The sequence below is a fragment of the Puma concolor genome, chromosome F2 (assembly GCF_028749965.1).
Source record: "Puma concolor isolate L17-30 chromosome F2, mPumCon1.1.hap2, whole genome shotgun sequence".
Classification (NCBI taxonomy): domain Eukaryota; kingdom Metazoa; phylum Chordata; class Mammalia; order Carnivora; family Felidae; genus Puma; species Puma concolor.
Window position 1 is genome coordinate 7,075,762 of NC_141684.1, and position 23,893 is coordinate 7,099,654.

The 23,893-nt window shown below is 44.3% G+C and overlaps 1 protein-coding gene across 6 annotated transcripts in view; it reads right to left on the reverse strand.

Moving 5' to 3' along the window:
- Positions 1-23,893, reverse strand: part of KHDRBS3 (KH RNA binding domain containing, signal transduction associated 3) — a 192,855-nt gene that overhangs the window by 32,707 nt on the left and 136,255 nt on the right. For 5 of the 6 annotated variants that reach the window (XR_015246704.1, XR_015246705.1, XM_086695314.1 and 2 more), the window contains exon 7: positions 10,718-10,800. Coding sequence is in view for 4 of the 6 variants with exons in the window: in XM_086695314.1 (XP_086551440.1) it covers positions 10,718-10,800 (83 nt within the window). In the remaining 2 variants the exon portion in view is untranslated. Of the gene's footprint in view, positions 1-6,498; positions 6,652-10,717; positions 10,801-23,893 lie in introns of those variants that run through there. The other variant, XM_086695317.1, reaches the window with a different exon arrangement.

Consider the following 23,893-nt stretch of genomic DNA (forward strand, 5'->3'; position numbering starts at 1 on the left):
CAACCTTTATCCTTTTTGTTCACTGACACTTGTCAGGCATCTAGGAGAGTTCTTGGCACACAGTAGGTACTCAACAATCATTCGCTGAACGAAAGAATGGAAGACGTTACAGAAATGCCAATAACTTATTTCTTTGGGAAACAAACATTTACTTAGCAACTAGCTGCCAGGCACTAGGAAGGTATAAATAATACCTCATTACATAATGCTTATTAGTCAAGAAGGGTAGTCCTCAACGTTGGCATCGTTGGCCCATCGAAGTTACCTGTAGAGTCTAAAAACTTCCAGATAGCTGTGCTACACCAAGACCCAGATTTAAAAAAATAAACAGAAGACTGGTCGGGGCACCTGCTTTTTCTTTATTTACGACTGTTATCAGGGATGCTCCTACACAGCCGGAGGAGGGAGGACTGCATGCATTTTCACAGGAGATGTTCAATGCTATCAGACTTCTTACTGTGTTTCCAGTAAAGGAACTTTTGAAACAGATGCTGACTTCTTGAATGTTATTAGTTTAACTGAAAACACAGGTAGATCACTTGTCTGACCAGACTGCACTAGGTACTGAGAACAGACAGATGAATACAAAGGGTCTCTCGAGGGCCTCTCTGTATAAAAAGCAGACAGAGTCTCAACAGTCTAGAAGGCACACTGGAGAGGAGGGGCAAGGAGAGCATTTTGAACACACAGAAGGTCGGCTTAGTGCGTAACAGGACACGGAAGGAAGGGGATGTGCCACGAAGACAGGGTCAGGGACACGTGCCGGATGAGAAAACCACGGATTCAGGGAGCCCGCTGCTCATGCAAGCGATGTGGCAAGGACTAAAATGTATAGAAAAGCAAATCATCCTGTTTGTGCCATTCTGGAAAAGTCTAAAAGAAATCACATCTAATTTTTATACAAATATGCCAAACAACCACAACGTCCTTAAAAGGTCTATGTAGGGAAAACAACTGAAGGAGCCATGAAGGAATTAAATTTACTCTCATAACTTACGCTCTGACACCTACTGAATGTGTGATCGAGCAAATTACTCACAAGCCGAGACTGAACAATTCAACGTAAGGTTGGACTGTATCGGTGGGTGACCTGAATGAGGCTGCAGACAAAATCGGGGCCGAATCGAGAGAGTCCTTGCCACCGCGATGACTTCTAATGGATGGGATGGTCCTTCACTAATCCTTTAATCCATCCTATTTAACAGTCAGTTGCTAGCACGAACAATCTTGTTATATTGGTAACCGCCAAGGCTGAGCACCACGTCCCTCTTCAGAAATCTCTTCGCTTTTCAATTTGCCATACATGCTTTTCATCTCTCTGTAATCACATTTTCCTTGATCTTAAACTTCAAATAATCCAAGGGGTAACCGCTCTCCTGGAGAAGCATAAGCCTCCACCAGAGTTGAGTAACAGATGGTCTGTAACCATATTGTCTTTCCAAAATTCAAAAATTCTGAATCTCAGACTCTTAGCCCCAAGGATTTTTAGATAATTACAGTGATGACAGCTGATGATAGCATTTACAATGTGCCAGGAACTGTTCAAAGTGCTTTCCGTATACTTAAGCTCATCAACTCTAGAAGAGTCCTATAAGGTAGTTACTGTTAGCATCACCCGCGTTTTACGGACAAGGAACCTGAGCGTAGGTTAGGTCAGGTGGCCTCAGCTGCACTGTTGGCCGACACAGAGCTGTGACTCATATCCAGGAGCTAGCTCTCCATCCTCATGAACCAAGTCTTGACTCAGCCTTCCTTAAGGCACTGTTTTATCGGTGTTACTTCGGCCAAGGTGATACGTATAGGTTTTTTCCCCACATCTAAAATGTCGTATCTCCTTCCCTGAACTCTGCCAGGAGCTGCTTATTCGCGTTAAAGTGCTGGTAAGCATACTTCCACTGTCAGACACTCACCGAAAAATAAGTTCAGACACTTACTGTGCAAATATGGAGTCAAAGGTTATGGACACTTAAGGTTCTTGATGAACACTTGTAAATTACTTTCCAAAAGGAACATGTCCCTCCGTGGTGACAAACAGAAGGGCAAATACAATCTGTACTATGTCTGAATTATTTCAGCCTCTCAAGTTGTGAGTCCGGTAAATGAGGTTTGACTAGATTCTGAGAAATTCAAGCGCCCTGACGTTCTCTATTATAAATCATTCTTCACAGGTAACTTCAAGCTCTGACCTCACGTCTGTGCCTCCAAACATTTTAGGACTCCAATCATCCAAATTAAATGATGCCTTCAATACTTTTCCGTCTCACAAATAGGCAATCAAAACGGCATGCATAATTTTATTCAGATTATTTGTTGGGATTTTACCGACTGGAGTCTTCCTCGGAAAAAGTCTGTACAAGTTTCTAGATGCGGTAACCGAGCACTCCTAACAGCAGCCGGTGCACGGCAGACAGTACAGAAGAACGCTCCGACTGTCTGCGCTCACAGGCCACCTCTAGCTAGCACTTACTCTCCAGGAGCCTCAGGGAAGTTCCACGGCCTCCGTGCCGCAATTTCCTCATTTCTGTACAATGGGATGGTAACAGGGACCTACCGCCACCAGGCTGCGAAATGCACAATGTGTGGCAGCCAGTACGTGCCACGTGAGCGAGTTTACCGAACCTCTGCTCTGTACGTCATGCCTACCGTCCCAGCCAATCACCATCTTACGAGTCAAATACTGTCTTCGTTTGACCGATGAGAGAAGAAGACTGAACAAGTGACCAGGCCCAAACCACGCAGCAAGGGAAGCGATGGACGGAGCCGGGATTCAAATCCTGGTTTGCTTTGAACGGGGGTGTTATAGCCCCCCCGCCCCCCACCCCCCCCCCCCCCGTCTTTGAGACTAAATCATGCCACAATTTAACTAAATCATAGAGGATTTGTTAGGGAAAGTCTACAAATCCACAAAAATACACTTTAAGGATGTGTGGGACAAGGCGGAAGGAAACACAGGGGGAGCCCCCGAGGAGATCGCAATTTTATAGCGAAGGTGTAAAGCTGGGGTTTGCTCACCAGCACGCCAACTTTTTGGAAACCCTGTCACACAGCCTACATTTCAGCAGCGACGCTCCTGGCCTGTGCGCGGGCTCGCAGCATCTGTCGCGGCTCTGAATGGCTGATCATAAGCACCGTTTCAGCCTTCTCAACGCTATTAAGCAGATGGCAGCGCGAAATCCAAATGATGTAGTACATCTCCCCGGTGGACTTTGTTTCCACATACCGCCATTATTTCGCAATTCCTCAGCGATAAATCTCGTGTATTCTCAAGAACACGAAAGAGTGCACTGACAGTGGCAGTTGATTTACTACCACTAGCCTGTGTCCGCCCCTCGCCTATGTTTGCACGTGCTTGTAAAGATCGCCGTGAAGATGCCACGTGGAGCGGAGGGGAGGACAGGACTTGGGTATTCTCCACACTTACAGGGCCAGGTTTTGCCACTTGTTGCCTTCAAGTTAAGCAAAAGAACACGGGCTCGAGCTTTAAGAGAGCTGCGTGGGAGGCCTGACTTGTCAACTAGGTGACTTTGGTCAAGTTCACATTCCCTGAGCGTCAGTCTCCTTCTTTGTAAAAGTAAAGCCTGACGCTCCTCTGGAGGTTCTTGGGGATAAAACGAAATGGCGGGCACAAGGACATCTGGTACAGTAACAAATGCTCCTAAGTATTTAATTGATACTTGATTGCTTCAATGTGTGCCGAATTAATGAATCTGGAAGATTTCCCTATTTCCTTTTTTGTTAATTCTAAGGAATTTCCTGTTGAAGCTATAAAACTTCTTGGCTTGCTTTTAGTACAAAGTATCGAGAGTTCAGTAACTCACAGGGAGACCTAAACACGGCCCTCGGACCCACTGGCCACCCTTCCCATGGCAGCAGTGGCGCTCCCTAGCTGGCCATTCATTACCCAGGGAGACAAACACTGACTGTGGTGTCGGCCACCCTGCGGCACCTCCGGACCTGTGGCAGGACGTCCGCCATCATGGGCACCACCCACCCACCTAGTGACCTAACATCACTTTCTATACAGACTTTGTTTCCGCTTTAATGTATCGTAATCGAATTACAGCAACGTTCATAAAATCATGTGCCTGACATGACGTGCTGATTATTTTCCCAGTAACTTTAAACTCATCAGACCTTTATCTAAAAAAAAAGGTCTGGCCGTGTGCCACCTGCAAGCATGTTGCGAAACATTAATGATACGTGTACTACTCTTGGGAGGACATTCCTGTAACGGAAAGAGAAAGGACTGAAATCAATAGTCACCAAATGGGTAACTCAGGTCACTTATTAAGTCTTTCTCTGGGTCTCAGTTTTCTCAAGACTAAAATGGGGATTATCATATCCACCTTCTAAGGTTAAAGTGAACACAGAGGAGAAAGACCTCACACTCACACGGATGTGCCTTAGTGAAACCGATATTGTGCAGTGTGTGCCTTTGTGCTACTTTGTGATCACAGGAGGGATCAAATATTCCTTTGCGAATTTACAATTACGAGACACACCAACTACAACACTGGGATAGTTTTTAAAGCTCTTGACCTATTTTGGCCTCGCCAAGTTACCGTTTTGTGTGTGACCGCACCTGGCATCTACTCTCCCGGCAAACTCACCGAGTCTAACGCAGTGTTATCAGCTACGGTCACCGTGCTGTGCAACGGCAAGTGTCAGTAGGATTATAAATAAAACATCCGCTGAAGAACTAATCCCATCTAATTGAGAACGAAACGGATATATTTACAAAGGGTTTCCAAGAGTCAAAACTAGGACTTCTGTGAAGACTCCAGTCCTGTCAGAGCAGGGGCAGGCAGGTCCCTGAGGGCTGAGGCCATTCAACACCTGCTCTTTTTAATTCACCAGAGCTATTCGGGAGGTGTGTCCAAAATCAATCAATAACTAGTTCTGAACCAGCGTGTATTAGAACAATTCCAATATCATAAAGAACGGTTCCCATTTCTCTTCACAGTAACTGTCTTGACAGCTTGGTACTCATTAAATGTGTGGAGTTAGATAAACAATGCTTTGTTTTACACCACAACATCAGCACTACCAAGGTCATTACAAAAATCAATGGGGAAATGTAGCTGAACTACACCGAATTTTCTCTCACTCTGCAGGGAGTCTCATTTGTACTCTAATTTTAATACAAGGTATTTGAAAATTGGGAGAAAAAAATCCTAACTTGTAAAACCTCCTGAGAGAAACCGGTATTTGTGCAACAAAACAGCGTCCTAAAATGATTCCAGCTCATGAAGTTTAAACGTCATTACTGAAAGGGACCCTTTCCCACAGCAGGTAATAATACCCAATGGCCAGCCATAGAGGCCTGCTGTTTTGCTCTGTTGTGTTTTCAAGTGGGTTACGGCTGCTCAGTTTGCTAATCTGTTTACGGTAAATACCGACACTGGCCATGCCCTCCGCAAGGTCCCTCTCTTCTCACTCTCCCTGTAAATCGTTTACTCACACACACTCTTTCCGGATTTGCTGGTGCCTTCCCTGTGTGAAATGAGAAGCCGAGTGATTTCGAACTGGGGAAGGAGAGCGGGTGTTTACTCAGCTCAGCGGTGCTAACTGCCTCCCACACTTCCCCGGGTGACTCCCACACGGCCCCAACTGCCTGGCACGCCAACTGCCCTGGGTGCCTCCCATAAGTTATTGTGTTTGACATGCCTCCCTCTCCATGGTTCCCAGAGACTGTGGGCTTTCCTGACTGATGCAACTTTCAGGCTGGCCGTCTAAAGAAGCAGCAAAGTTGCACACGTTACAAACTGAGGCTGAGAGAGGTCAAACATCTTGCCCAAAGCCACATAACCAGCAAATATTAACGTGGGGTCTAAATACAGGTAGACCAGTCTCTTAACCACCGTGGCCCGGATCTCCAAAAGTCTTCCGTATCACATCCGTATCAGGAGAACCATTTTTGATCTCGTAACTGTGACCGTTTACATGCACGTGTAGCACGTGTACCACAGTATTAAGAAGTTATGTTTCCACGCGACACAAAACATCAGAAGTTTACGAGGATGACCATGTGTTGGCCCTCTCTGTACCTGGTGTGTTGGTTTGCTTACCCCAGGGGTGCGCGCCCTCATCCAGAGACACCACACTGTGCTGTCTCAGCAGAGACAGAGCAAGCCGCGGTCTTACTTAAGGCTGCATTATCTACGAGAAATTTGTAGTTTAAAGTTCGCTAGTAGCCACGTTAAAAAGAACAAAAGGGGCGCCCAGCTGGCTCGGGAGGTCAAGGGCCATCTCACAGCTCGTGAGTTCAAGCCCTGCGTCGGGCTCTGTGCTCACAGCGTGGAACCTGTTCGGTATTCTCTCTCTCTCCCTCTCTCCCTGTCCCTCCCCCACCTACCACTCTTTCTTTCCAATTAATAAACATTTTAAAAAAGCTTAAAAAAAAAGCTTTCTTAAAAAGAAACAGGTAAAATTAATTTTAGCAAGGTGTTTATTTCATCGTCTATCTCCTACGAAGTCTTCGGACGCTGCCGCATGGCCTACACGCCCAGCACACCCACCACGCCAGCCACACTGCAAGCACTTGGCGGGCACGTGTGCGGGCTGCCACGGTGGACAGTGCGGTCGAACCTGTGCTTGTGCTCTTTCTTCCACACCATGCGTCAAAGAACGTCTTCAGAACAGCTCTGCGATCTAAGAGGAGACCAACCAAGTAAAGAATTCGGCAGTAACACTGAACTATACGCACACGTGAGAGGACTACTGAAGTCCGAAGTTGATTTTACAGGACCTGAAGTGGCAAAGTCCAGGACTTTCAGACCACGGATCAAGTGTTCTGGGGCATTCTCTGTTAGTGAACACTAAGGCTGTGTGCTCCTTGAGAGGGGTGGCGGTGAATGCTATTTGCCGAAAGGAACTAACGTAAAATCAGAAAAATAAGGCCCCTAATTCCATCAGTCCGGTCCCACAATAATACGCAGCAGAAATGAAATTCTAGGTTTGAGAGAGGTAGTCCACGTCTGATAAGGCAATGCTTCCTGATCAGATGGGAGGCCTAATTCTTAGGGGATTCAAAAGCATCACAAAGTATTAGATTTTTGAAGACCGTTTACGGGACATACTGATTGGAATTAATTCCAGCCACTGAGATCAAAGCAGACTGGAAAGGCAATGCAACAAAGTACAAAGAGAACGCTTTGGGGCCAAGGTGGGTTTGTACCACTGCTCAGCCTTTCGAGTGTGGATGATGAGCCATTTAACCTCTCTGAACCTGTATGCAAGGGAATGGCATGTTTAGACTTGAATTTTGCACTATTTCGGGGCACGCTGAGAGGGGACAGAGACTTGATGTGAAGCCCACGAAACAGTACCAAGCACAGAGTAAACACTCAAGTCGCTGAAGAGGACGGTGGTAGCGATTTCCTTTTCTTTTTAAGTTTATTTATTTACTTTGAGAAAGGGGGCAGGGGCAGGGGCAGGGGCAGAGAGAGGGAGAGAAAAAGAATCGGTGGTGATTTCCTTGTTAGTACTCACTTTTTGGTCCTGGGGATGATTTGAACGTTTGGTATCCTAACTGGTTTATACCAGATTTCCAATTCTGAGACATTCAGTGTTGTGCTTAAACCAAGTGTTACAGTCTGTGCATATGATGGGCTGGACTGTGCCCCCACCCCAAATCGTATGTTGAAGCCCCACCCCCCAGTACCTCAGAATGGGAGCATATTTGGAGATGGGGCCCTTAAAGAGGTGATTAAATTAAAATGAGGCTGTGCATGGGTCCTCATCCAATCTGACTGGTGCCATTGGAAGAGAGGAAACGTGGACATGCACAGAGACCAGAGATGCACATGCACAGAGAAAGACCCCGTGAGGACACAGCAAGAAGGCAGCCATGTGCACGTCAAGGGAAGAAGCCTCAGGAAAGACCAAATCCCCCAAGACCTTGACCTTGGGCTTCTAGCCTCTGTAACTGTGGGAAAATAAAATTCTATTGCCTCAGCCGCCTAGACTGTGGTTATTTTGTTACGGTAACTCTAGCAAACTAATACAGTGCATAAAACCATCTTGTCAACCTCCATCGTATAGCTGCTTAGTTTCCAGGAGTTTCCAGTAGAGCAGCTGCTTAGTCACACCCAGTAACGCTGTGTGTGTGTGGGGGGGGGGGGGACATGGCTGTGGGGGGGACAGCTGTTGGGGGGGCACATGGCGTGAGGGGACACGTGTAGGCAGGACCCAGGTTCAAAGTCTGCTCCTCTGCCGGTAAGCTGTGTGATCTTAGGCAAGTTGTCTAATTCTGATAAATCACAGTTTCCTTCTTCTTTGAAAGGACTGACGTTTATGTCACAGGTCATGAGGATTAGACGAACACTCAGAACACCTAACCAAGAGTGGCTTCTCAATTTGTCAACGTGTGCCACCCTCACACAATCCTCCATCCTCCTCCAGGTATGATGAGTTGCAACACTGCAAAGATCACTTCAAAGACGGCAGACGGGGGGCGCCTGGGTGGCGCAGTCGGTTAAGCGTCCGACTTCAGCCAGGTCACGATCTCGCGGTCCGTGAGTTCGAGCCCCGCGTCGGGCTCTGGGCTGATGGCTCAGAGCCTGGAGCCTGTTTCCGATTCTGTGTCTCCCTCTCTCTCTGCCCCTCCCCCGTTCATGCTCTGTCTCTCTCTGTCCCAAAAATAAATAAACGTTGAAAAAAAAAAAAAAAAAGACGGCAGACGGGGGGGGGGGGTTGTCAGGCAAGATGCCTCTTTAAGTGAGTCTTCCCTGACATTTAAAGGCCTCATGATGTACCAGCCTCTTAACTGGCCCCTGCCTCGAGGCTTTCCCACCTGTCAGTCCAGCCCCTCCATGGCCGTGGAATGACTCTCTGAATCTAAGTCGAAACTCACCGCGCCTCGCGTGTAACTCTCTGGGGCTCCGGGCCACCCGCTGCCCATGGCACCGAGTCTCAGCACGCGCAGGGGGGAGAGTGCGGCCGCTCCTCCCCCCACCTCCCTGCCGCGCCTCACACCTTCTAGCTCTGCCCATGAACTGGAGTTGCAGATGGCACGTGCTGCCCCCACCGGGCCCCGCTCTTCCAGCTCGGTGAAATGCCCTTCCCTGTCTGTACCCTGGTGACTCCCACTCACCCTTCCCTTTCTCAGTGAAAGGTCCTCAGGGTTCTCAACCAGACTTTAGCGCTGCCTTCTTCGGGAAATCCCGAAGTGTTCCTCAGACCTCTCATAACGATTACCGTATTACATTACTCTTAAGTATTTTTTTTTTTTTTTTCCTTCTGGCCTGTGAGCTTTTCAAAGGGTCTTTGCCTCCATAATCTTTGTATCCCAAGCATCGAGCATCCCCGACGCACACGGACATTCAACAAATTTTGGCTACATAAATGACCAAAGGGATGAACACTCGTGATCCATCATATTAACAATGCTATCACTCTAACATTAAGACTCCGAGCTCCCTAGGTCGAGGCTCACGTTCCGGATTGCTCCTTTACTTCTCTGAGCCCTCAGTTCGCCATTTGTAAAACAGATACGTCAGCTCCTGCTGTAACCATTCAGACTCAACGAGACACAAGTAAGAGGTTTACACTCCACAGGGGATTTCTGGCAAATGGCTTCGTCTTGTGCTCTGTGCTCCTTTTCTTCATCTATATAGTGAGAACGGTGCCCCATACTTGATACAGTTGCCAGGACACTTAAATGAGATACTATGTGACGTCGTGGCTAGCATCTACCAGTGCCGGTCCCCCCAGGCTGCGCCAACACCCTCAAGGATACCAGTGTGAGGTTTCCACTCACAGAGACCAAGACCAAGTTGGGAGTCCAAGACTGAAGGGTCTCAACTGTTACAAGTTATAGGAGAAAAAAAATGTGACCTGAGCCTGAAAGGAAAAAGAATTTTATATCCTTGTCAACCTGGGTACCAGAGCTCACGAGTAACAGCAGCTGCCTGTTCAAAGTTGCCTGGTGCCACGTGAGCTCAGAAGTGGTTTATACTTCATCAAAACAACCACGCAATTTGTATTTTTTTATGCTTCATAAAGCCGCTATTTTGTTTTGTACATGTGTCTATCATTGTCCCCCACTTAGAATTTTAAACATAAAGCAAGAGGTTTCTAGGCATTTAGGAAAACATTCTGAACAGAATAAACACTGATTTCATATATCAATGAACATCAAGGTATATTATCACAAGAGGTAACTATAAAGCTCTGTTTTGCCTCTGATAACACTTAGTTATTTCTGGGTAAATACTTCTTTAGAAAATGAAGCGGAGCTAACTCATTATTCACAAATATGACTTTGAAGTTGTTAGAAAACAGGATCACTGCTGCTGAGAAATGGAAACCTTCTCGGAATGCCAAGCTAAACTTCTGGGGCTTTCCTCCTCAGGCACTGACAACGTAGGGTATTTCCACATTGTTCATATGATTTGGGGCACTTGAAGAGCCACAGACTTTGAAGACATTGTTTTTCCTTAGAATACACTGAACACTGAGTTAAAACTTTAGAGTAAATAAAACTTCAATTTTTATTTTTCAAGCTTCATTGCTTTAACACTACAATAAGTTCCGGAGGGGTGATGCATGCTAGCTGCTAAGACGGAGAGGGCCTCTCCAATTAAAACAAACAAGAAACAAAGCAAGCCAAGTCAAATTACCCTCATTGTCTGATCACCATCCGGTTCCCAGAGTGCATAAACGTGGAAGGGCACAAGTGTCTGTTAACAGAGTCCAGTCAGAGATGGTCTCTTACCTTTGGGCAGGGGTGCTATAGCTGTTATCATAGGAATCATAACTCTGTTCGTCATAAGCAGTGCCATAACCATCATCATAGTCCTACAATAAAACAGGAGAAGTATAAAAAAGTTCAGAAAAGTTTCTGGACAAAAAGAACCACTCTGCTTTTAGTGACTCTTTATTAATTCAGCTAACATTTAACTCCACATCTAATTATAGTGTAAAGAAAAATATTAAGAGTGACATCAGTAAAAATGACAAGAACTTCCAAAAATTCTCTCTGTAAAAGCAAAAAGAAACTGGCAAAAATTGTTAGAATCAACAGTGTCAAAACTCTGGAAATTAACAAAAGGTTTGCAGAGATCTAAGGAGCATTTATTTTTAAAAATTTGGCTGAACCTTGGTAGGAGCAGTGAGCTCTGTGATGTTTTAATGAGCCCTATTCCCACCCTTCACTCCCTGCTCTGCAGGAGCCTTGAAAACCCACAGCCTTGACCACAGTGGACTCCAGCAGGCTGAGAGCCACTGCAGGAGGAGAACAGGGAGGGGCTCTTTCAACCTCATTCCCTGAGGACTGCATTTGACCTGGCTTGGACTCATCCAGTGCAAAAAGCCTTTTCCCTGAGGGTATTTAAGGAAAATAAATAGAGGCAATTACATAAGATTTCAGCTACTTGAGGTGGTTGGAGCAAACAACAGTCTAATCAAAAGCCACCTAGAAAAGGGCCAGGATGAGATATCCATTCTCCCTTTGAAAAGCTCTGACATACTCCTGGGAATCTAGAAGGCTACATAGCTGCACAGTGCCATGTACAGGCCCAGGAAAGACCTGGGAGGACCCTAGGCTCTCTCCTCAGGATGACCCTGCGGTTCTCACAAGAAGGAAAGGCAAGGTCAAGGAAAGAGTTAGTTGTAAACCAACTGGCTGAGTTTTAAAGACCTGTTATTCCAACCTGCTTGGTACTCAGTCTCCAGGCATTCAATAAAATCGCCGTCCGATCATTAGCTGACCACTAAGGTAACAGATAGGAAACACTTCAGTGATAACACATAATAAATATAAACTTTACAAAATGAGTTTGGAAAAGTCACTAAATAAAAAAAGGAAAACAGAAAATACTGGGAGGAAGGAGAATTTGATTTCCATAGCTGACACACTAAATGTCCAGTCTTAGTAAAAAAGATTAGGTGATATGAAAAGGAACACAAAAGTATGGTTCATACAACGAGAAAAAAGTAATCACCAGAAATGGTCCCTGAGGAAGACAAGACACTGGACTTACTAGACAAAGACTTTAAATCAGTTATTTTAAATATATTTTAAAAACTAAAGGATACTCTGTGTCTACAGAACTAAAGGGTAATAACAATGCCTCACTAAATATAGATATAAAAATAGTAAAGAATCCAAAGTAATTCTTGAGTGGCAAAGTATAACTGGAAGGGAAAATTCACCAGAGAGGTTCAACAGCAGATATAACCATGCAGAAGACAGAGTAAGTAAACCTGAAGGTAGATCAATTGAGATTATCCATTCTGAGGAAGAAGATACAAAAGGATAAGGAAAAGTGAACAGGGTCCCAGAGACCTGTGAAACACCATCAGACAGGAACATATGCATAATGAGATACCCAGAAGGAGAGGAAAATAAGAAGCAAAAAGATTAGAAAGAGAAATAATGGCTAAACACTTGCCAAATTTGATGAAAAACCTTATCTACACAACCAAGAAGCTCAAAACACTGATAGTAAGGTAAGCTCAAAGAGACCCACACCTAGAAACATCATCAAAATGTTGAAAGACAACGACAAAAAGAAGATCTTAAAGCAGCAAGACAGAAGCCGCTCATCATGTGAAAGAGAGTATCAATAATATCAAAAGCTGATTTCTCAAGAAAAACCATGGAGGCCAGAAGACAATGGGATTCCACTTTTCAAGTACTAGAAGCAAGAGACTGTCAACTAAGAATTCTATAACCAGCAGAACTATCCTTCAAAAACGGAAAAATTTGGGGCTCCTGGGTGGCTCAGTTGGTTAAGCGTTCAACTTCAGCTCAGGTCACGATCTCACGGTTCGTGGGTTGGAGCCCCGCGTCGGACTCTGTGCTGACAACTCAGAGCCTGGAGCCTGCTTTCGATTCTGTGTCTCCCTCTCTCTCTGCCCCTCCCTGTCTCTCTCTCAAAAATAAATAAAATGTTAAAAAAATTTTTTTAAGTCGAAAAATTAATATATTCTCGAGTAAGCAAAAACAGAATTCAACAGCAGACATGTTCTACACAAAAGAGTAAAAGAAGTCTTTAATGTAAAGTGAGAAGTCATTAGATAGTAACTTGAGTCCACATGAAAAAATAAGTAACACTGATACAGATAGCTACTTAGGGAAATACAAAACTATAGATGTGTTTTTGTAGTAACTTTTTTTTCTCCTATTTGATTTAAAAACCAACTGAATGAAGAACTAATTATAATTGTGTTGATGGACACACAATGTATGGAAGCTGCAATCTTCATGACAGTGACAATACAAAGGTGGGCAGGAGAGGACGGAGCTAAAGAGAAGCAAAGTTTTTGTGTCCTGTTAAAATTAAGTTGGTATAATTCTGAGAAAGACTGATATAAATTAGAAAATAAATTGTAGTCTGCAGGGCAGGCTAAGAAAATAATTTAAAAAAAACATAAAAAATAGAAAAAGAAATGGTAATGGGTTAAAGTGATACAATAAACAAATACCTAACCACAAAAGGGGAGAGTAAGATACCAAAAAGACATAAGACATAGGGTAAAACAAAAAAGCAAAGTGAGAGATGTAAATCCTACCTTATCAGTAATTACACTAAATGTAAATGGATTAAACTAAGTGGAATAAATTAAAAGGCAGAAAATGGCATTCTGCTTAAAAAGAAAGATCCAACCATATGCTGTCTACGAGAGACACACTTTAGATTCAAAGATAAAAATAAATTGAAAAGGAGGAAAGAAGATATACCAAACCATGGAAATATGAATCAAAAGAGAACTACCGTAGCTGCACTAATATCAGACAAAACAGACTTTAAGACAAAAACTGTTACCAGAGAAAAAGGACATTTACTTATAATGATAAAAGAGTCAAGTCTATCAAGATGATAATTCGAAAAATGTATGCAAATATATACACACATAAGTAATAATAGAGCTCAAAGTACATGAAGTAAAAAATGACAGAATTACCAGGAGAAATAGACAATTTAACCATAATAATTGGGAACTTCAATATCACACTCTCCATAATAAAAATAATGCCTGAAAAAAGGATCAAAGAAGAAATAGAAGATTTGAACAATACAAATCAATTATACCTAACAGACAATTATAGAACTAACATACATCTATAGAACACTCTACCCAGTAAGGGTAAAATGCACATTCTTTTTCATTACATAGGGAACATTCCAGAGGAGAGACCCTACATTTCCCCAATTCAAAATTTACTACAAAGCTAAGTAATCACAACAGTGAGGTACTGGTAGAGACAAAGATCAACAGAATGAGACTGAGAGCACAGAAATAAAACCCTCACGTCTATGGTCAATTCATTTCCAACAGGGTGCCAAGACAACTGAATGGTGAATAGTACAGTCTTTTCAGTATATGGTGTGAGAACAAATGGATATCCACATGCAAATGAATGAAGCTGGACTGTTACCTCACACCATATACAAAAATTAATGCAAAATGCAACATGCATCTAAGTATTCAAGATAAAACTACAAAACTCTTAGAAGAAAACATAGATGTAGATCTTTGTGATTTTGGATCAGTCATTAGTTTCTTAGATATGCCAGCAAAAGCACAAACAACCGAAGAAAATATAGATAACAGATACCTAATAGATAATATAGATATATCTAATAGAAAATATAGACCATCAAAATTAAAAACTTATGCATCAAAGGATGCTAGCAAGAAAATGAAAAGACTATCCATGGGACAGGAGAAAAATATTTCCAAATCACGTATCTGATTATGGTCTAATATTCAGAATATAAAAAGAGCTCTTACAACTCAACAATAAAAAGAAAACCCAGCAAGGGCAAAAGCCATCTTCCTTAGTTCTATGGAGACAGACTTCAAACCGAGGACATTCTGCAGATAAAATAACAAGCACACAATGGTTATTTTAAAAGCACTGTGGAATTCAAAAAGGTCTAGAGAAATGGTCATTTTGTAAGATAAAATTGGATATATTACAATGACATCTATGTCCATGAACATGCGAATCCTACCCTAAAACTGATTACTAAGTTTCTGGTGTTAGTCAATTACATAATGACTTTGGACTTCATTGGTATTTATTTAATATTTAAATGAGCCTGAAAATAACATCTAAGTATTTTGGAACATCGGTATTATCAATGCTAATCAATTTAACGATCACCACCGGATCTGTGGAAGCAGAGAAATGTGGCCAAGGGGTAAGAGAAAGGACCTGGAGTTAGATGGGCTTCCATAATTTACTATCGATGATTTTACTCAGGCTCATTCACATCTCAGAATCTGTTTCTTTACCTGTCACCTGTGAATCCCTTAAGTATTTTGAAAGGATGAGAAATTATACATACACATATATGTACATATTCCAGCAAAATGCCTGACCTATATTAAGAACTTTATGAAGGATAGCATATATTTACTATCCTTATATAGCATATATTTACTATTTTACTAAAGCATTACTCATGGAGACCTCTGTCCTGTATTTCTAAAATTACACAACAGAGGAAGAACACCAGAAGCCACTGTATGAGAGGGTATGAGCCAAACAATTGATTTTAAAGTGATTGCCTTAGTTATTCTATCTTCATAAGCATCTATTAAATACTAAACCTCAATTTACTTGGCTTAGGAAAACATAAATATCTAAATAGGAAGTTATAATGTGTTCCATCTTGTAACATGAGTATCAATACTAAGAGATCGTACTGTCTTTGCAGGAATAAGGCATATACATTTTCTACATGATCACGTAATTTTTTAATATTTTTTCACAAAAGAGGAACTTAATATTTGTTGAACAGCTATGTGTCCGGTACTTCTCACAGAAGATAGAACAGAATATTCTACAGGGGCAGAGGAAGAATAAAAGTGAAGGACAGTTAGCACACAATATACAAACCATCGTGTTCCCCATAGTACCTAAAGGCGGATTAGTAATTTGGTGATCTTCCAAAGACCAACGCAAGAAGGAGAAAGCTATCAGACAAGATACACACAAAACAAAAACAAAATTGATATGATTTTAATAATGAGGTAAGTCGTATGAGGCAGGTATTACTGATAATTCTGGTGAATTAATCAATTAAAAGAAGCCAGTGTTCCTAAAGGAAAGAGTAAGATTTTTAATTTTTTTAACGTTTGTTTAACTTTTGAGAGAAAGAGACAGAGTGTGAGCGGGACAGGGGCAGAGTGAGAGGGAGACACAGAATCCAAAGCAGGCCCCAGGCTCTGAGCTGGCAGCACAGAGCCTGCTGCGGGGCTTGACCTCACTAGCGGTGAGATCATGACCTGAGCTCAAGTCAGACGCTTAACCAACTGAGCCACCCATGCGCCCCAGGAGTATTATTGTTAAATTAAAAACCCAAACCTTCGGGTGCCTGGGTGGCGCAGTCGGTTAAGCGTCCGACTTCAGCCAGGTCATGATCTCACGGTCCATGAGTTCGAGCCCCGCGTCGGGCTCTGGGCTGACGGCTCAGAGCCTGGAGCCTGTTTCCGATTCTGTGTCTCCCTCGCTCTCTGCCCCTCCCCCGTTCATGCTCTGTCTCTCTCTGTCCCAAAAATAAATAAACGTTGAAAAAAAAGATTAAAAAAACAAAAAACAAAAAACAACCCAAACCTCCACTTGGCGCCTACCCTGTTCCTGGCACTCTGTCAGCACCATGAACTGAAAAGGAGCGCCACTGTCTAGTGAGTAGTCTGGCATGAGGTGGCGCGAGAGAGGGGACAGGCCACTAAAGAGATACTGATAATGCAACGTGTCAAATGCCGTGGCAAAGGCGAGGTGGCGCTGTGCACTGAGGTGGCACAGAACTGCCCAGCGGGGAGCGGGAAGGGACAGGGAAAACTGTCAGAAATGCCAACGCCAGCATTTAGTTTCAAAAGCAGGGGAAAGCAAAAGTCCTGGAAACATGCACGAAAAATAAGAATTCGGCAGAATGGACAGCAGGTGCAGAACAGTGGAGGTACAGACACCTGAGAACCTTCCTCGTCCAGGAAAGCCAACGGCTTGTTGTGGGTACACTGCAGGATGCCAATGGAAGAATGGAGAGCAAGGAAACAGAGAATACCATGAAGCGGTGAGTGAATGGCCCAGTCACGGTGCGTGGGTTGGGGTTCTGAGTGACATGATCCACCTTATGGTTTAGAACTCGTTCTCGGGTACCGGGGTGGGGGAATGGAATGGCAAGGGTGGATCTGGAGGGCTTGTTACCTAGGTCACTGCACTGGGCAGTTTGGCAATGTGGAGCTCACGGTTTCGTCAGTAATTTGGTCGTAGCTCGGGAAGAATATGGCTTCGCCAAGTTAGGAATTCTACTTCTAAGCTAATTTAAAGAATCGAGATTGTAAGTGACTGGAACTTTCTTCAAAAACTAAAATGTGAAGTGCTATACTACACTTTTAGCCTTACAGACTCATTCCTTGTCCAATTATTCCATCAGATATTACAATGCTAGAAATTTATTTGAATTTTCAAATGGTTTAGGTCATTGAATTAATTGCCTTTCATGTTTTTACACTGAAGATTTTAAAAGATTAAATTTGCAGTCCTCACATGATTTCTTTCATGATGATTTCACAGGTGGATTTGGCCAGAGGGACGCACTTCCGCTCTCTATTCAATGGACAACACTTGAAAGCTGTGGCAAGTGTGAAGGAGAATTGACAGGAGAGAAGGAGGAAACGCTGAGTGCAGGTACAAATACATTCGGAAGTTTCTAGGAGGGGGTAGAGGGGATTCTTGGGGATCATCTGCCACCTTGCTGCAGGCAACAGATGAAGTTGCTGGCAGACAACAATTGGGGGGCTTAATCGGAAAGGACTCCGTGTTGGTTACCATAATGAAGCAAGGCAGGGCGGGGGGATGGGTAAGAGTCCCTTAACATTAGGCTTCTTTGTCTGAGGACTGATCTGGGGGTCAGCAGCCCCCCTTTTTTTCTGAATGCTCTTACTGTTTCCAACTACTTGTTGCTTGTTTTCTTACTCATATCATTTGAATATTAAGAAATTCCTCTTGGGGGGGGGGCAAGATGGCAGAACAGCATGGAAGCTTTTTGTGTGTCTCGCGTCCATGAAATACAGCCAGACCAACACTAACCCATCCCACACACCTGGAAGAAATTCCTCTTTAGATTTTTCTGAGGCCAAGGCAGGAATTTTAAAAAACAGTGAATGCGTTGTCCATTACAAGTTAACATGCGATCGGGTAGAACCATAAATCTAGTATAGAGGGGATACACGGATTTAGTTCAATCATCCAGCTAACCTCAGACTCTACAAAGCCTGCCAGGACCTGGGAGGGGGAACTCACTAGGTCCCTGGGGGCAGCGCTCAGACATGTCAAACAACTGTCTTTACACCTGAAATCTCTGTGTAATTTCTCACATGTGTATATTTTCTCCTAGAGAACACTGGCCCTTGTGACATGGCCCTAGGCAACACGTTGTCCTCATTTTCTGCCATGTGTCCTGAGCCCAAGGGCAATAATTACAACCGGTTTGTGTGCTGCTCCCTACAAGTCTGTGACCACCCATCTCTGAAGAAATTTCTCACGGTGAGGCTCAAAGGACTCTCCTCTCCTACTGTATCTTCTCAGTCCCATGAAACCAGCGTCTGTCACACCCGTGTGACGCCCAGGTCGGATCGGACACACACACCTCCGCTGAGTGTGTGGCAATGACTGGCTCCCGGCCTCCCCCGCTGTTGTGAACACGGATCGTGTCTTGCTTATTCTTTCACACAGGGTGGGGGCAGGGCCTGGAGCGCAAGAAGGACAGCTCGATAAATCAATGCTCATTCGATTGCCGGACGGAGTGCTTGCAGAGGAAAAAGCGTGCCAGACCCACCCCCCACCCGGTCCCGTCTCCTGCCCGAGCGTGCCTTCACCTATGCCCTCCCAGGGCCACTCCTCCGTGACCCCACGCGAAGACAGCGGGCGTTTACGAACTTGTTTATGCTAAGAACCTAATGCATTTGCTCTGGGAGAAGCTTAAGAGAGCTCCCGGACATCATTAAAATGCAAGCACAGATGTTTCATCTCCTTCGCTGCACTTTTCAAAGAGGGCTCTGGACCTGCAAATGGGCAGCACAGGAGACACCGCCCTAATGAGATGCTAACAAACCGCTGGTCTGCACGAGGCTCTGAAGGCACCTTCACCTGGACAGAGCCCGTGCCTCTCGCCTTCCCATCCCACCGACCATTCTGCCTGGCAGGAAACCTTGATCTCCTCAGCCTCCCTCGTACATACCACCCCCCCCCCCCGCCCCCGACTCTATTCCTAAGGTAACTAACTGCGTTAGAATCATCCAGAAGTTCTCAGCTGGACTAGTACAATATTCTAACTCATCTGCCTGGAAGAGCTTCCTTATCTAAACCCTAAACCTTCCTCCAGAATTATCCACCAAAATGCTCATCTGAGTGGGCTGCTTCCCTGCATACAAATCTCCAATTTCCACCCCTCCTGTTCCTACAAAATAAGGAACAAATTCCTAAGCCTCTCACCGTCTTGCCTCAGCAACTTACCCGAGACAGCACAGGACGAGCTTCCACACCTCCCTGAGGACCCAGAAGCAGCCTTGCCCTTTCATGCTGCGAATTCTATGTACCTGCGGTTCTTTCTGACCTCCCCTTTTTTAGGCTTTCCAACAGAAGACATCAGGCTGAAATTTCACCCCTCTGTGCTTCCACGATCACTGATAACTTGCTTACACGAGGGACCTCGAATTACCCCTCTGCCTCCCTTCTTCCCTATGAGTCTGCGAGGTCCTTAAGGGTACGGCCAAGGCCTTGCTCGTTCCCTTGTACTGTCAACGCCTGGCACATAGGAGGCTTACAGTGACCGTATTGAATGAACGAATGAATGACAGCAAAAATTAACTACAGGCCAAGTGGCAGGAAACAGAGCTTCTTTAGGATAAACGCAAATAAAAGAGACAGCGTAGGATAAAATGCAATACTGATTAAAATATGATGGATTTTGACGAGACCTCACCTGAATTCTTCTGTCAAATATTACCACCACTCTTGCATTCCCTATCCTCAGGGAAAAAATTCCCTTTTAAAACCCTGTGTTCTATTTCTTAAAGTCAGAACAACATTATTCAAAACAGCAAACTTGGACAAGAGGTAAATGTGTATCAATATAAATTCTTGCCTCAATAAAGAAAACCTATTTATTCAATAAGCTGTGCCTCTGAGTTTTTTATCTTTGATGATGAAGATGTCTACGTGGAGTTTAACTGACCGGGTGACCTGGACATTTGGTAGACGCCAGAGCTACGGGAGGAGAGACATGTTCTCCCACAGGTAGAAATTCTTCGTTTGCGTACCCGACCTATAAAACTCCAACTGACACATGGCCAAATACCAAAGAAATCTTGCTTTTGAAAAGAAGAGATTTTCCAGGATGAAGGAAACGGCATGGCCTATTTTTAATTCTATTTCTGTCACAAGCAAAATCAAGCATAACATTTAAGCTGGGAAAAGCCATCTTAAACAGAAGAATTCACAAAAGACAGTGAGTGATTTTAAAAGTAATGTTTTGGTTTTGAGCCCTTTTAAAAGGAAACAATTACCCTATATAACACCTCACTCCAATTAGGGTGATATCTGGTCATTTCCAAATGCAGAAAGTTTTCATTCATAATACAGTACTAAAGCTTATTAAAATCTATAGTCTTATAATGATTGAGTTTATTAAACAAACATTAAGCTAAAAACAGTCTTTTGAGAACTGCATTTTCCCTGCGTTCTGAGTACTAATATTCTTGTCAAGTATCACCAACGACCACGAACATATCACCAAAACAGGTTATCATTAAGGACAAAAATCACAGTATTAATAACAATTCTATATAAGAATCTTTTCCATAATCATTTAAATAAAACACCATTAACTCAACAATCCAATCACGTCCTTAGGTGTTCGTTTATGGCTATGAGGAAAATACTATGCAGCTTCTAAGGGAATCTTACAAATTCTCCCTATTGGTCTTTGGAGTCTGATGCCTGTGTTCAAGTTCCAGCTCTGCCTCTTACCAGCTGTGTGGCTTTGGGAAAATCACCTATCCTCCTCAACCTCAATTTTATAATTTGCCAAATGGCATCACAATCCATGTTCTGGCTATTCCTGATGGTTGTGGATAGATTAACCAAAAAGCACATATGAAGCTGGCTGGCACAGGGCCTGCCCGATAAAGGCAGTTTTATTTAAAGATCTATCCCTTTTAACAGTTTCAAGCTATTAGGCCAGAGAAACATCAGAGCTCTCCAGGTATTTGTCTCTTGTAGAATGTGATAAATTCTTAACACTTTGTCTAAAACTGCAGCGTGTGCATATGCGTTCAGCAAATGCTCGTAGGAGCTGCGTGGTTCTGGACGGAGAAGGGGCTCCCCGCGATCTGAGGTGCTTCTAGCCGTACTTGAACGCAGCCTGTGAGAACAGAGCCAGGTCAGCGACTCTCAGAAAGACTCTCCAGCTCTCTGGCCACCGAACCGAGACAGAATCATGTTCATTTGGAATTGACAAGGTGCTCGAAAATACAATAAAGGAAAATAAGATAACAAAGAGGTTAACCCAGGAATTCCACAAACAAGGGAAGGCTGTATATCGAAAATCAAAGAAAACGAAAAATCCCATGAAGCTGGAAGAAAGGGGAATTACTATATTTTATTAACGCCACACCACACACATCATGCTGAAGATTTTCATGTCAATTCGTCTGCTCTCCCGGGGCGGGGGGGGGGGGGGGGGGGCGTTTGTTGAATGCCTACTGTGTGCCAGGCACTGCTGTGTAAGCATTGGGGATACGGTACTGAACAAACAAAACAAAGTCTCTGTCCCCTTGGGGCCTCCATTCCCAGGGGGAAGCAGACAAACAAAACCAGTCATCACAAGGACAGTAGGTTAGCACAGTGAGAGGTGCGGGAGGCTTGAGACCTGGGGGCAGCTGGAGGGGCTGTGGGCAAGGACTCAGCAGGGACTGAGGAGGACACGGGAAGGAAGTGAGAAGCTGTTTAAACAGATGTGTTTGAGGGGGAGAGGGATATTTCAGGCGGAATTAAAAACAAGCACAAAGGTCCTGAGGTAGAGACAGCAAGGTGGAGAGAGTCGGAGGGAGGACGGGCGCCAGGTCACCTGGGGCCCGTGTGGCTTGAAGCGAAGGAGGTGCCGCCAGAGGCTTCTGGGCCTCGGGGGAGAGTTTCCGTGGCGACCAAGGTCTGTCTTTCTGCTCCACTGACCTGACTTCCATGACGGTATTTCTTCCTTCATCTGCGTCTAATTTGCTGAAAACCATTCACTTAGTTCTTTTCTGAATTTTACAGCTTTAGAGTATCTGTTGTCTGTATTTTCCAGTTGTCTGCTTCAGCAACCAATCTTACCTTTTAACTCCTTGATTTTAAAGAACAGAGTTACTTTAAAATTTGTATCTGCTATCTGAATCTACTTTCTCTCTCTCGTTTTTTTCCTTAGCTTTTTATTTTGTCAATTTGTAATTATATATGAAAAGTTACAGAAATAATTTATCAAAGCCTATACTACGCATTTCTCCAGAGACAATTTATATTTGCTTTGGGTGGGAGGACAGGATAATTAGCGATTCCGGCTTAACCTTAACCCACAAGGGACTGGGACGATCAGAAAGCGTCCCGTGGGACTGCTCTTCTGAGCTCCAAGGCAAAGCCTAGGGCTTACCAACCCTCTGCATCCAAATCCGGGGGGCCTAAACTCCAATTTTTTTTAGCCTTCCCAAACTCCAGTTCAGTTCAGCTTCTCGGCCGCCTCTTAGGGAACTGGCAGAAGCCATCACAGGCCCTCTCAACCAGGGTCTCCCAGAGAATGGAGCCCGGTGCCCTAAGGCGTCTGCTGTGTGTAAGTGACCCCACTTCCCTCCTGTGTATCTGGAATGCCAGCACTTCCGGGCCATCAATTTCTCTGTTCCGAGACTCAGATGAGGAACCCCAGTTGAGGAAGGCTGCCTCACGGGCAAAACCAGTCAGAAATGCTGAGCTGGCTGCTTTGCCTTTCATTTTCGTCAAGAGGTTGGCCAGTATTTTTTGTTTGTGCTGTGTCTGCTTTTACAAACCTTCAAAGATGTTTTCTGTTTCCTGCTTTTGTTTCACCTTTCCTGGTCATTCTTAGCAAGAGGGTCTGGGGTGGATTCTCACCAATACTCAGGATTTATTTGATTATGACCCCCCCCCAGCCCCCCCATCCCCCCCCCCCCGAAATGTAGTCTCCCTGAGAACAGGGCACCTGCCCTCTTTTCCTACCATGTCCTGCAGGAGGTAACAGTCAATAGATGCTTTCTGAACGAATGGATAAGTGAATGAATAATTGACAGTTACGGATCTAGTCACGTGCTCTTCTCAGTGAGAAGATGGCCCCTGTGTGAGCGACAACTGGCCAGGAGAGAGGCATCAGGTGACTCTAGGGTCACCGTGAAGAAGAAAGGACCCCCCGGTCCACAGAAAGGCACACTTAACACACAATGCACGGCTTCCCCACAATGAAAATATAAGCCCCATGCTATCGGAGTTGTATAACGTCAGCACTAAGATTTCTCCTTGCTTAGATTTCTGGGAAATCCTCAAATTATCACCTGGCCTAATAGCAGGTATGCTTCCAGGAGGAGCTACTGTTCTGTTATACACAAGAGTATCTGCTCTGTCTACCATAGCATTCCTCATACACAAACTGGTCATATTTTAAAAACCTTTTATTCAAGCATAAAACCAAGGCATCAAAAGCTGCAAACCCTAAGCGTGCACCTCGGTGAACTGTCACCAAGTAACCACAGCCATGTAACCGGCACCAGGATCAAGAACCGGAACATCAACATCCCCCCAGACACACCCCCTGCACACGTCCTCAGTCACGACAGCGTCTCCCCCCACAGGAACCACCATCCTGGATTTCAACACCAACCCTGGGGTTTG